This window comes from Callionymus lyra, chromosome 6, assembly GCF_982586985.1.
Source record: "Callionymus lyra chromosome 6, fCalLyr1.hap1.1, whole genome shotgun sequence".
Lineage (NCBI taxonomy): Eukaryota > Metazoa > Chordata > Actinopteri > Syngnathiformes > Callionymidae > Callionymus > Callionymus lyra.
Window position 1 is genome coordinate 34685279 of NC_141823.1, and position 14594 is coordinate 34699872.

The 14594-nt window shown below is 38.6% G+C and overlaps 1 protein-coding gene across 1 annotated transcript; it reads right to left on the reverse strand.

Moving 5' to 3' along the window:
- Nucleotides 1-2076: 2076 nt before the first annotated feature.
- On the reverse strand, nucleotides 2077-7157 carry eif3m (eukaryotic translation initiation factor 3, subunit M). Its single transcript, XM_087792943.1, has 11 exons — nucleotides 7042-7157; nucleotides 5637-5769; nucleotides 5350-5488; nucleotides 5107-5230; nucleotides 4944-5038; nucleotides 3754-3837; nucleotides 3575-3674; nucleotides 3261-3342; nucleotides 2837-2980; nucleotides 2421-2481; nucleotides 2077-2321 (listed from the first exon to the last, which is right to left on the reverse strand). The coding sequence occupies exons 1-11, from the start codon at nucleotides 7081-7083 to the stop codon at nucleotides 2198-2200; spliced, it is 1128 nt and encodes a 375-aa protein (XP_087649069.1). The 5' UTR covers nucleotides 7084-7157; the 3' UTR covers nucleotides 2077-2197.
- Between the last annotated feature and the right edge of the window lie 7437 nt (nucleotides 7158-14594).

Genomic DNA, 14594 nt, shown 5'->3' on the forward strand with positions numbered 1-14594 from the left:
TCTGATCCAGCCTTACACCACAGCTCAGGCTCTGAGGTCTGTTGATCAGAATCTACTGATGGTTCCTCACACATGGTTCAGGACCAGAGGAGAGAAATCCTTCCAGGCTGTTGCTCCTAAGCTTTGGAACGATCTTCCTCTCTCTCTGTGTTTGATGGAGTCTACTGACTCCTTCAAGAAACAACTTAAGACATACTTTCAAGTATATATTTTATTGTAAGTAAGTAACTAATTTGTAATTATATAGCGCTTTACCAGAAAAGGTAGCGCTTTCAAACCAAGTATATACTTTAAAGGTCAAGATAACACTGAGAACACAGGAGTTCCAGAGAATCAAGGAAAAGCCTGCACGAATAAAAACGTCTGAAGATGTTTCTTGAAGGAGTCAGTAGATTCCATCAAGCGCAAAGAGAGAGGAAGATCATTCCAAAGCTTAGGAGCAACATGAGTATTGTTTTGATTGTTTAAGCGTTTTGTGACCCTGGTCTGGAAAAGCGCTATATAAATATTACTTACTTACCCTTGCTGTGTGCTGACCTGAAGCAGACAGTGTCAAGCCACAAGACCACACACGTGCGGGCATCAATTTCCAACAATGCTTTTCCTGAAATCAGTGCGCCACAAACTTTGGTCAAAGCAGAGTGAAAAATTATGGTAATTTCTATGGAGATGAGAACATATATAGGGGTGGCGTTGAGTGCAATAATCTCGTTCAACAGTCTCTTGTTTCTTGCTTCCTGTGTATTTGGGGTGATTGTTTTGTTGAAACACCCATTTCCTCTTCAGCATATGGCAACATGACTTTTTAAATAGGACCAACACCATAGTACAAAAACGTCACTGTATCGTGATACTTGCACCACCGTACTTCACCGTCTTCACTGTCTATTGTGGCTTGAAGTCAGAGTTTTCAGGATGTCGGAAAAACTATGGCTCTCGGACCCCAAAAAAACAATCTTACTCTCACGAGTCCACAAAATATTGTACTGTTCTTTTAAATCGTAACTAGCTTTAGGACACACCTTTTTTTTCTTTTTTTTTTACAATGGGACTTTGTGAGGCCTTCTTGCTGGTAGCTTTGCTTCACATAGATGTCGTCTGATCATTATAGTTCTCACAGGCAATCGTAGATCTTTCTGGAGCTGATCATTAGATGAGCCTTTGACATTTTGATTATTCTGATACATTCAGTTTTTCTTTTTCTTCCTCATCTTTCTGGTTTTGGCTGCCATTTAAAAGCGTTTATTATTTTAGCTGAACTGCACTTGTGTGTTCTGCTATAATTATAATCATTTAAAGAGACCCTAAATTCCAATGTTGCTCTTTAAAAGATACTTCATATGACAGATATTCCTAATATTGCGATTAGTCAGATCACTAAAGTTTATGAAGAAGTCTGGTGGTTTATTTGAGTGATAGAAGAGTTATTACAAAAAAAAAGGATGAACATAATTTAACTGTGCTGTGCTTCTTCTACAGTGGATTAACAATAAATAACATATATGCACAAATGCTCCTCCCCAGACGCAACAGTAATAGACTCGGGGACTCATTCATTCCTCGTGCTATTAGATTGTTTAATTCCGAGTTTGGGGGAAGGATTGGTGTGAAAAGATGAGTCTATTCTGTGTTAATTTTTGATCTATGTTCTTTATCTTTAGACTTAGATTGGGTAATCTTGCACTTTTTATAGAAACCTTTTTCTTGTTCTTATTGGAAAAACTATTTCCCAGAGGAGACCTCCAGAGGGATCAATAAAGTTTGTATCTATCTATATACAGGCCTCATGATCACTATGGAGCCTGGATATCTGTAGTACACAGGGTCAAACCAACCACACTTCTCCCAGAAGTCATGATAAATAAACTCGAGCCTTTCTGGATTTACAGTCAACACAATTAGCCATTTCAGTAGAAAAGTGATGCATTATTGTCAACTGTATGTATCATCTTTAACAAAAACCAGATGTTTGCTAGTGAGCAAACAGAAATCTTCAGTTACTCCATAATGACACATCAATGGTCAAAATATTTTCTATAAACAAGTCATAACTATATAAATAATAGAAACCCTCACTACGCATCTCCAATCTTCTTTTATTAGATGTATATAAAAACTGACCAGGTCAGTCACAGTTTTAAAAGAAGATATATGAAAGAATCTAGGATGAGAAGGTCGGATTTTGTTGGGAGGAATTTCAAGCGGAAGGTGATAGAGTTTGCAGACTGGTCTTGACAGTTGCGAGCTTTGCTTTCCAGGAGGTGAGGGTGTCATACAGCTGCTGCCACTGCTGCTTGCCAAAGGTTCGGTGTGTGCTGTGGCTGGAATAAGAAAAATATGGGGAATTAAAGTCACATCTGGGTAAAACTGCAGCAATGTACCTTTTCTGTTGCATCATTAAACACAAAATAGATCGTTACCTCACAACCACTTTTTGCTGTGTCTGGTCGATCTTGCAGTACACCATTTTGGTCCGAACAGCTGAAAAAAGAAAACAGACATTCAGTGCACTAATGGAAATAAAGTACCAACAGCAGCAAGAGTAAAGCTTTACATTAGGTAGAAATGATTAAGACAACAAAGTTAATTTAAGAAGAATAAATGCAAAAATGTAGACAGAATATATTTAAAGTTCATAGAAATAAGTCTGTGGCTAATAATGACCCATGGAACAAAAAGACAAAGAATCTGACCATCAAATGAGGCCAAGTACATCTTCTATGATAAATTATATAGTTTTCAAGAGAGTCATTTACTGTGACAGTTGTCACTGACCCAGTTAATAGTGATCATCCATTAGCAGTAACACATCTCCCTGAATACAAGCTGATTTTACCATCAATGACAAAAGCCTCAACATCTTCTGCTCCGATCTGCAGCTCCTGTTGCATGGTGTCGAATGAGATCTCCTTGAACTCCACCGCCATACCCATGAATGTCAGCAGACGCATCTTAGCCATGTTCTGCTCGTGAGACAGGCCTGTCGAATCATTACGCAAGAAAGAAGGGTCCATTAGTCTTAAACATCCTAATCCTTTACAAGTTTCATCTAAGAATCAACCAGTCAACACCCAGTTTTCAGAGACACCCTACACACTAATCCTGGCCTGGGTACAATGCTCAAATGCTGACCGTGGCACATTCCTTTGCTCCACTAACAAACACTAGTGAATGTGACCAACAGTGGAATTATGGTTGGGGTGATGGTTACAAGATGCACTGTGAATAAAAAAAAGGTAAAAAAAAAACCATCTACTTACCTAGAGAATCAATAAAGTCTTTGTTATTCTGATAAAACTTTACATATGATGCTAGTTTTCCACTCACGAAGATCGTCAGTAGCTGCAATACAAAGAGTAAACAATTTAAATATTAGTTTGTGTTAAATAAAATGTCCAAAACACCAGGAGAAAACGTAACTTGATTTTACAAAGAAACCAAAGCTCATACTGAAAACTATGTATACCAAACGATTCTGTACAAGAAAACAGCAGCATGACAGCAACTTTCTTTAATAAAAGTTATTTTCATGGTAAAAGAAGAAAAAAAACAATACAGGATCAATATTGCTCACATCATGGATGAGTTCTCCTTCAAGAAAGCGGACTGGCTTTAGGGTGAGTAGATGGTCAAACAGGAAGGTGTTGGGGTCTTTAAGAGCACGGACAATGCACCTAAATTATAAGGATACAGTGAAACATGTTTGAGGTTGAATAATTCAAATTGAAATAAGTCAACCAGAAGAGAGTTTACCTGTGGGCATCAACACGTGCTTGAGATGCATTATCTTCTGTGTAGCTTCCCAGTAACTCCACCATCACCTTTGCTGCGGTTTCACTGAAGAAACGATCAATCATATCTTATAGTTAATGACAAATAAAAAAAAGCATTTTACTCAGAAAGTATTCCAAATTGGTAGTTAATGTAAAGGTTAATTGAATGTTCTCAATGTTACATGCTGTGAAGAATAAAAAGGCCAAAAAGCACAAACTAGTAACATTTATTTGGGACCATGAGGCGGACCTGATTAAGGTAAGGTAAGGTAAAACTTTATTGATTATAAGGTGAAATAAGTAAGTAGTAAGTAATTAATGGTTATTTCTAAAGCGCCTTTCTAGGCCAGAGTCACAAAAACAATTAACAGATATTCATGGGGTTCACCAGATGAGAAGGTGAAAAAGGAGATTCTTTGGTTTTGTACTCCACGTTTCCCTTTTCATTTCACCCCCACACTGGATGTTATCCCAAACAATTTTTCCATCACTTTGTCTAGTGCTGGTCATTTTAATGCAACTTGATACATGCATAGCAAGGTGAGTTAGACTGGGATCAATGTGACACCAATTTATTATTGGGTAGCTTTATTTTATGGATTAATTGTGTCGGCCAATTAAACATCCTACTAATGTTGACTGTTATGTTCATCTTCTTCTCACAGTAGACTTGAAGTGACCAGGCATGGTGGAGCTGCTGGACCTGTGTTTACTGTATAAAAAACTCTGTCTCTTAAAAGTTTTCTATTGTCGTTTGTACTATATGCTGAGACACATTTAAGGTGAAGCTACCTCAGTAGTGGATCTGGTCGTCAACGCTTTGGTCTCAGGGTTAATCTTGGTTGTGTGAGGGCAAGTTGCAGTTGATGTAAAGGTAGGTAAAGGAGAGTCCTTTTGTATAAACACCCACTTACTGATTAATCAATTAGTCACCTTATCACAGGTGAGGCTGTAATCTAGGACTGGTGTGCCAAAACATGATTTTAAAAGCCATTTTAGCCGTTTCTTAAAAATGTATTAGACATATTTAAGGGGAACTTCGGCTGAACTTTGAACTTACAGCTTTGTGCAAATAACGGTATTAATTGAACAAAGCTGGTTATGAATGATGAGGAAGTTACATACATGCTCATTCATAAAAGAAACGCAAACTTAATTTTAAATATTTACCTTTTTTTGCAGTCAACCAAAGCTTCATATACCAGCCTCAGGAGTGTGTGCTTCTTCTCTGTGTTCAGATTCCAGTCAATGATCCACTTCCGAACCTGATGACAACAAATATTCCCTGTAACAGTGCAGCACAGGTCTACAAAAGATTTGGTGTGAAACATACCTGATCAAGATCAGTTGGAATGAAGGCAATGGCATTACACGTGGCTGCAACCTTAATGAGACCGCAGAAGACAGTGTACCGCACTGGAGCATTCTCATCCATTCCGTGGAACAAGTTACTCAGGCTGAAAAATGTAAACACAATGTACAGACTTCACACTTTACCCAATCATTTTTATTAAACATTGCAACAGAAGTACCAACTCTTCTCTGCAATATTATTGGCAACACATTCAAAACTTACAGCTGCATCCTAAGGGAGGGTCTCTCTCCTTCTCGAAACTTGACCAGCTTTTCACAAAGACTCTCAATGAGAGCTTCTTGCTTCTCCGTCTCCAGGATTAACAGTAGAGACACAATGCTGTTCATTACACTCTCCACTTCTGCAAATATACAATGAAAGTATCACTTGGTATTTGAACACACAATTTAATTATCTGAAAGTACCACTAGCTTCAACTATTTACATACAGAAGAAACATTTCAGAGATCCACTCATCAACCTGGGGAAATGAATGCATCATCACCTACCTTTATCATCATCCTTCAGGCAAACGTCACATGCCTCAATGATCTGTGCAAGATCCACATGAAGTCCACCTTCGGAGTTTTCTTCTGAGATTTCAGCACCTTTGGATTTCATGTATGCTCTCAACTCTGACGCCTATGAAAAGAACACAGTAAACATCAAAGTAAAGATTTGAATGCAATGCAAAACATAGACCCTGATGCCTTCTTTCTATACCCAGAGAGTGGTAAACTATAGGTATGTGTGTATTGTCCTCTTCCTGGATATCGACAGTGGTCAATCAGCACGTTTCACAATTGATCTGAATAGCTGCTGGATCGCTGTATTCACTGTTAAACTGTGATTGCCTTCTTTAAGTCACCACTATTTATCAATACCGATGACATAAAACACAAGTCATAGTTTATCCACGATATTGCATTTTTTAGATTGATCTAGAAAATTTTCCAATTTTTCACTCAACAAAACTCCCTCGCCAAACATCTTAAACGTCTAAAAAATTATTTGGAATCCCCTTTATATAATTTATTGAGTATTGTTTTGATTATTCAAGCGCTTTGTGACCTTGGTCTGGAAAAGCGCTCTACAAATATAAATTACTTACTTACATTATATTATAAATGACCGCAAGTTTGCTAAATGTTTCCATTATTTTATATTAAAACAACGTATATTTAAGTTATATATATGTACACACTCAATACAAGTTGCTTAAATATACAGTATACACATTTAAACAATTTATGGTGTGTTTTTTTAATCTGGAATATTATTTCCTTTTCTGTTGATATTTTTAGAGCCAATGTCAACTTGAAAGTCAATTGATTGATTTGCATCTTTTTTACTTAATTAAACATTTAGAAAATATTCCGCAAGTTATGACATATTTAAAGTCGGGTTCAATCGAATCTAAAATATTTACCCCCAATTACTTGGTATTGAGGAGGTTGACCAGAAAATACTGCATTTTCACGGGTTATAATAGTCCATAACTTTCTTAAAATGCATCGCATATGAAACAATAATCTGTTTTACACACATACCTATATACTAGTTATACCAGACAAATTACGAACAGCGAGTAACCTCAGTTAAAATTTTTTATGCATCTGCCCCTCACAGCTTTGTTTACTCTGGTTGTGGACTCGAAATCCAGCTAGCTCCATATAACAAGCAACTAGTCTGACGTTGACTAAGTTGACTAGCAGGTCACAAGAGTTGTCGAACATAACAATAATAAGCAAGGCATTTGTATATGCAAAAGCCATTGCTGCACATTGTCGCGCTAACTAGCTACTCCCCACTTTAGCATATGCTAACAATGTAAGATGGCCGAATCCTTTGATGAATAAAAAAAACACCAGAGACATAAACTTAAAAATATGTTTGTGTTGCGTTGAATCATACCTGGTCTTCTTCGGTAATATCAATAAATGCCGGTACGCTCATGTTGGCTGATTTTCGGAGGCTCGATGATAAGAACCACGCTCCGACTTCTGTGGTGACCCGGAAGAAAGGGAAGTAACGAGATCACGGCAAAGAGTTTGCATTTCCGGGTTGATTTGTTAAAGCGACAATGTCCTTTAAAGAGTGAGCGCCAAGTTGTATTTTTCTTGTTATAATTTAACACAGGCCACCAAACGCTATTGAGCATTTGTTTTTTTAGGGTTTCATATTTTGAAATAAATAATGGTATCTATCTTTTTGTATTCTCTGTGTTTGACAAATGGCCCACACTGAATAACTAGCCTCACTATTTCCCCACGACCCCACATCCTATAGTGGATTTCATTTTGAAGAGGCAAACAGCTTAAATGTGTTTCATCCACCTGTATTCATTCTCAAAAAACAGTTGAATAGAGACGTTTGTCTTCCCTTTGCTTGAGTCCCAAAACATTACCTAATTATTTGACAAATTGAAAATGTCCATTGAGCGGTTGTCTGTCCAGATATTCCCATCAATGAACCTAAAACACATCCAGGGAACCTCCTACCTACTACCCCAAGAAGCTGGGATAGCTTCCAAAAACATGGCAGGGTTAGTGCATCTTCATGAGTACTGGATCCTCAAACATTCTTGGAAAATGGTTACCGAATTCAGTTAAATCCTAAAACTAAACGTGTGAATTCAGTTTTGCTATTTGTGATGTGACTTTTTCAATATGATTGTACACCGTCAAGCTTGTGACTCACTTTGTATTTCAAAACATTTTTTGTAAAACTGAGCAATAACAAATGTAATTTTCAAATCTACACAAGACATAAAATACTGAACTGAAAATAACTTGAGTCTGTAGCCTCTATAGAAGTTTTGCTTTAATTATGTCAAAATATGTGAACATTACCTCAAGAATTCTTGAATTTAATGAAGGCAACTTTAGCCAAAAAAGAGGTCTCGGTTCATGAGGTCACAATTTGTCTTCTCATAAATTTGATCACTCACCCACTCTTCCACCTCTAAATCAAAATACGCCACACTCTTTTCTGCAGATCGACGCCTCCTCTCTGAGGGATTAACCTAGGATGACTTGGATGATAGTTACTGAGGTGAAACTGATCCCCAGGAGGAGGTTATCTGATCAGGCTGCAGCACATCTGCGTGGACCACCATAACAGGCCTGTCACGAAAGCCGCACAACCCCAAAACCCCCTGTCAGTGTCAGAGGGCAATGGGCCTCCATGAAGCCACAATGACCTGTGGGGGCACATGCTCCAGTGGGGTGCTGTGTATTGTTAATGTGGCAGGTCAGTGGGTGACAGAGACAAGCGAGGTGAAGAGGGTAAGTGAAGCAGCAGTTAAAGTCCAGAGTCAGGTTACAATCATCTAAGGTGTTGACAGCATCCCAGTATGAAAATGTCTATTTATATTTTTAGAAGCAACATTTGTGATGACAACACAAGCATTACAGTTACAAGAGTGTAAACTATAGCTGAGCCAATGACATCATGTGATGAGGCACCTCAGTCTTACGATCATGTTATACGTCATTCTGTGGAGAAAGCAAGTGCCTGGTACCAAACTCCAGCTCCACTCTCTCCCTGCCCTGAAGTTAAATTTATCACCGCGTCCATGCAAGTGAACTTGTGCAACTCTCAGGCTTTTATTATCTGAGTAACAACTCTTGTCAAACGGCAGAACTGGTGCGAGTCCAGAAGAAGCGTTCTGGGGCTTTGAAGCACCAGGTGCAAGTGAGCCGTATCTTTGCCTTCTGGAAAAAAGGACTTTAAAATGCCACTGTGTGTTATGTTTAATGATAATATCTACTGGAGAATGTCACAGAGAGAGGATTGATGTAAAACTACCTTAAACCTTTTAGCTGTGAGTAGCTTGTTGCTGGTTTGTGTCATTTTAAATCAAGCCTGGCAACGCAGACTTTGCCTTATCTCCTTATAATCTTACTGTGTGTGTGCTCGAAGTAACTTACACCTGACAGTGTGGTTTATTTTTGCATCACTCTAGAATTTATTGAACAAGTGGTGCTGCTTTAAAAGTGTATTATATCATTTACACAAGTTATTTTTTTCTGACCTGTGGACATTTCTATTTCAATTTCATGTATTGTCCACAATGTGGACTCAGCAGGCAGGCAACAACAACAACACTCTCACACAGTATCTTTTGGGTGAAAATCAAGACAGCATAGCTTACTGCTTACATAAAAAAATAGTTAAAAAAGACAGTGGTTAGCGCAAGAAGGTTACCAGTTACAGCTTTCAGGTCGAGAGAGAGCCAACTTGTGACCTTTCTGTGTGGCGATGTTCTCCCCATGTTTAGTCGGAGCACTCCGGTTCTCTTCCACAGTCCAAAAACATCCAAGAGCTTGATTGGGGTTGAGCTTGACTGTCCATAGGTATAAGGGTGTGCGTGAATTGGTGTGTTGTGTGACAGACCGCGTCCTGCCCAGGGTGTCCTCCGCCTCTCGCCCAATGAAACTGTGTATTGTTGTGTGCACGCATGTTCACTGTGTAGTCCAGTGTGTATCCACATAGACAGACATTAGATTATTGCTTGATAAATGAATGTCTCTCTGTCAGCATGAATAATTGTGTAACACAACAATTGGGGGTCTGATATCTCTTTCAACCGGCATTCTGTCAAACAGATAAGGTTGCACAGACCGCACACCGTTTTCATATTAAACTTTAGGGATCAGTCCTTTAATTGTACATTTTGTTACTGGTGGAGGAGAGAGTAGAGAGGTAGAGGGTCGTTTGTTTGATGCTATTGAAGTGCTACCAGAGAAGTGCCATCAAAGTTTGAATCGACCTTAGGGGAACATGAGGTTGGGGTGAACCTGCTTTCTTTGTGTTTTCCCTGCTGATTCAAATTGAACTATATATTGGTATTAAATCATAAGTTCTTACCGACAGCAACGAGGCCAACTCATTCTCTGGCTAATTGCCTGCTTGGCCTCGGCAAAGATAAATGACCGTGTGTCAGAGTGAATAGAGTCCAGGTGTCTGCTCTCTTCCTGTCAGCTGGCCAAGCGGTGAGGATCCATGTAAAGCAGACTCATGGTCATCGTCCAACATGGCTGCCTACCTTCCACCCACTAATTGTCTGGTTCTCACAGTTCTGTCGGCCTTCACAGGCTCTCCCAAAAATCCCCTCGGTCAGACTCATCTATCAGCCGGTGACCTTGTCAGGATGCATCGCATGAGTAAATTCCCCACTATCCTGGGTGTAGTGAGTGGGCTGTTAATTACAAAAGAGATGACCCACCCGTCTGACACACACACACATGTACAGACACACACACACATCAACACAATTCATTAAAATCTCCATTGTCATGACACAGTAGAACTTTCTAGCTTTTGTTTGAAAAATGCTGTCTGATCACTCTTTAAGTTTGCCTGAGTGACCAGCCCGGAGTCCTGCGTGTCACATGACTCCTTAACTGCTTGAGAGTAGTAGGTTAAGACAGTGTTTTCATATGAAGTACTGAGAGGCTTTTTCAACTCACTAGAGGATAAAATGTAAAAAAAATGTATCTTAATTTCCACTCAAATCAGTATATCATGATCTTGTCCTGTGAAGGTTACAACGTAAGAACCATCTGCTACAACAGTGCTAGCCGAGGTGTTCAGCCAATCAGCTGAGATTCAATTGTTATGTTTCTATGAAAATTTAAATGATTTGACACAGTTACGAGACATAAGCCAAATCTTCTGGTATACATCCTTGTTTTAAGCTGAGCGTATAGTGTTCAAAAATACCGTTGTTATCTCATGTTATCACTTAATGACCAACTTCATATCACATAGAAGACCAGAGCAATCAATCAAAGCAGCAACCACAGTGGGGCTGTTAATCCCAGTGTGGAATGTGTGCGCTCTGTTTCAACCTAATGGCAGCTGAGGAAAAAAAAAAGTCTTCCAGGAACTGTGAAGTTTCTGTTGGGGATGGATCGAGTCACTGATGTTGGGCTGAAGCTCAGCTCATGATGGAGTGCTTTTTTGTCATCGCAGTGTGTTTATCTAACACACACTCGGAGACCAGCAGGAGCTGTATGAGTGTAGGGGGGGGGGGGGGGGGGGGGTCCAAACCATTATTTCCATTCAGAGAGATGCTGAGTGACAATGTGAAAATATATAGTGTTTAATAATATATAATAATAATTGTCATTGTAACTCATGCATGTTTCAGACTTTAACACATTCATTTTATTAACCCTAGATTACACCTCACTTTGAATGGATGTAATAAATGTGACATTGCATTCTATAAACAAAACATAATGTCAGAGCTTGTTTGGGATTTCTAGTAAAAACGAGCTGATTGCTGCTGTTTCTTCTCCATATAAATATTTCACCTACTTTGGTCAATAAAAGAGTAAACAATAACTGTACTGGGTCCTCTGACGAATTAAGTCCAGTGTGGCTCTTGACTTGCCATAAAATGATCAACATATAAAAGACATTTGTTTGTCGCCACATCAATGTTTAGAAACAAAGGGAGTGAACTATTTATAACACAAGATAGCGTACAGTATTAATAATTGTGTCATTTCAAATTTTGCATGTCACCCTGGGCTACAATACACATCATCTTGGATTTGCTAAATTCAAAATCATATCTTGCAGGATTGAAATGAATCTGATCTCTCGTCCATAATTAGGGCTTCTTGGTTAGATCAAGAATTGTTATGTGGAAACCTAAGTTTACACGTTGATGCATCTGTAGGTGGAGATTTATGTTTGGATGGAGATATGTTTCTATCCTTTACTCGTCAGACGTTAACAAGGTGGTTTAAATATTCACTCAACTGTACCCAAAACATCCAAATAAACCAGAAGCTTCATTCAATAAGCATCAATGTTTACCTCTTTATTCTATCACTTAACAGATATTCCACTTGTGGTTGACTCGCCTAGATAGCTCAAATGTTAAGGCAGCTTGTCAGCCACAGCTGTTTAGGGTGTGACGTTACATAAGCGGCAACAGTTTACTGTAAAGAGCAGATAAGGTCCGGCCTTGATGCTGACACACCAACACCTGCAGGGATGACTCACAGAGCATTTGAGAAACACTGACATGGACAATGTAGCATGTTCATAAAGAAGTGACGGTCAGGAGGACTATCACACTTCTTCATTCAAGGTTCTGATTCATATGTATACTTGTTTTCCAGGAGCCATAGTGGTGGATATTTAAACATCCCTGAACATCCAGCATCCCTGAGAGCAGCACCTTCAGCAGCCAACTATTGCTGCGATACATGAAAGAGAGATAACAGCTCTTCCTTCCTGCTACTGAAACACTTTACACAAATGTGTACTATAGTGACCAAACAAGCATCTGTGAACATTTTATACAGAGTATTTTTTACATTCATTCTTTTTCATTTTAGTTTTTTAGACTTTCCAATGTTGCAATATCACAGCCGTGATACAAATAAAGGATAACAGTATCTTATTATGGCTTTTTTGTAAGGTAGAAAATAATGACATGTTGTTCAATATATTAACTCAGGTCGGGGGACTGTTAGTCATGTGTCCCATTGGAGGTTATTATGTTTAGGTTGATCAGTAAAAGCCACATTTGATCCCACACCAAAATGTATAGAAGTAGTTTATCTTCTTCTCCACATGCCACAAGCAGAAATGCTCACCAAACAAATGCTTTATATTTGTAAATATACCAGAATAACATCGTTATTTGTCCAGTTTTTAATTCCTGCTGTAAGTAATAAAAATAAGTTATATTTAACATTTAAATGTATTAAAAGGGCAGATGTCTCAAACAATAGTAATGAATATAGATATCAAATCCAGCCAAATAATATAATGTTCCATCACGAAAATATAACTTTCTGGACCCCTGCAGTACATACTATCGTGCAAATCAACCGTCTAATCATTTAGTAATTAGCAATGATATGTCAAACAAACTCAACTGCCGTTTGTCCGGCCCCACGTTTTGTGAAAAAGCCATTATAAAATCTTGGTTTTAGGTAACAAAGTGGACAGAGGGGGTTGAACTCTTGCTTACATTGATTCAACAACATTGTAGCAGTTTTTCCAGTTAGCCTTGAAAGTATGGAACTGGGCATTCCTGATGATATCTGCCAATCCGTGGACACTCTTCACCATTCCTGCACATAATAGGTGTTCCCTTCTCACTTCTTGATTTAATGCCATAGAGTGGAGTTACCAACCAAGCTAAAGTAAACACCCATTTTCAAACGAATCATTCTTCCTGCCGGTTATTCATCCTTTCAATATTTTCTTCGGATTAACTTTGTCAGTAAATCACTTTAACAAGCATAATAGGAGTGTCATTTGTTTGGACAAAGTGAGACATAAATAACTGAGAAGGATATGGCCAGTTTGGGTGAGAGGTCACCAGGAACATGAATAGTGTGTGTGAAACATCAATGGGCCAGTGTTTTGTGTGATACATGGACCCGAAGATGCCCGCTCTCCCACAGTTCTTCCCTCGGGTTCTTATCACACCTCTGATATCAGACTCACTCAAGATGGTGAGGCAAAATTAATAAGTAAAGACACAAAGACAAGTTGTTTAAGTACCAACCCATGTATCAATTATCAAATCAAGGTTTTTTTGTTTCAAAAGGATCCCTGAATAAACAGTAACACAGTTGACTGCAAGACAAAACCAAAATAACTTTCCTCTCTCCAAACAAAAAACAGCTTAAACATCTGAAAATGAAAGAAATGTCCAATCCTGTTTAAAATTTAGGGCTGAGACTTCTTTAAACACAGGTCAGGCGTAGTAGACGACCGTTCCCTTCCACCTCCACTCTGTGTTGTTTTAAACCCGGAGTTGACCACAGATTGATCTAAAGAATGGCTGTATTTGGGGACTGCCATCCATCTTCAGGACTGAGAGGGTTGTTTTCTCCCAGCTCGCTGTCACCTTTTGATGAATCCACGCTAAAGACTCCACTGGGGAACGCAACAGCCAGGGTTTGCCTTGGCTTAAATCCGGTGCATTGTTTTCCAAGATATTCCCAATCATGCCACAACCTTCTGTACTACATTTCTGTTTGTTTGTTATGGGCGGATTCAACTATTATTTGAAAAACAAACATTAAATCATGAAAAGAACAGCATGACTAATGCTGCCTACAGAGAACATGAGACAAAACTGTGCAAAAGGGTTTACTGACAGATTCAACTAAAGCGCAAATGTCTGTTTTAACAGAAAAAGAAGATAAAATTGACTTCAATATCTGAATATATATGAGTGCAGATCATCTTTGATACATTACTTTGTTACACTTTAAGGGGCAGTAAAATGCATTTTAAAAGTTAAACTAGGAAAAAAGATTGATACAAATGTTGTTGGAGTCCTAAATTATGGTCATTTTAAGAGTTTTCTTGACATAATAATGCTCCCATTAAACAACACTAAACCTGTCTCTCAATCTGACAACAATACGACGCTGCATTACATAATCAGCATATACACACAAATATGCAATGAGACAATT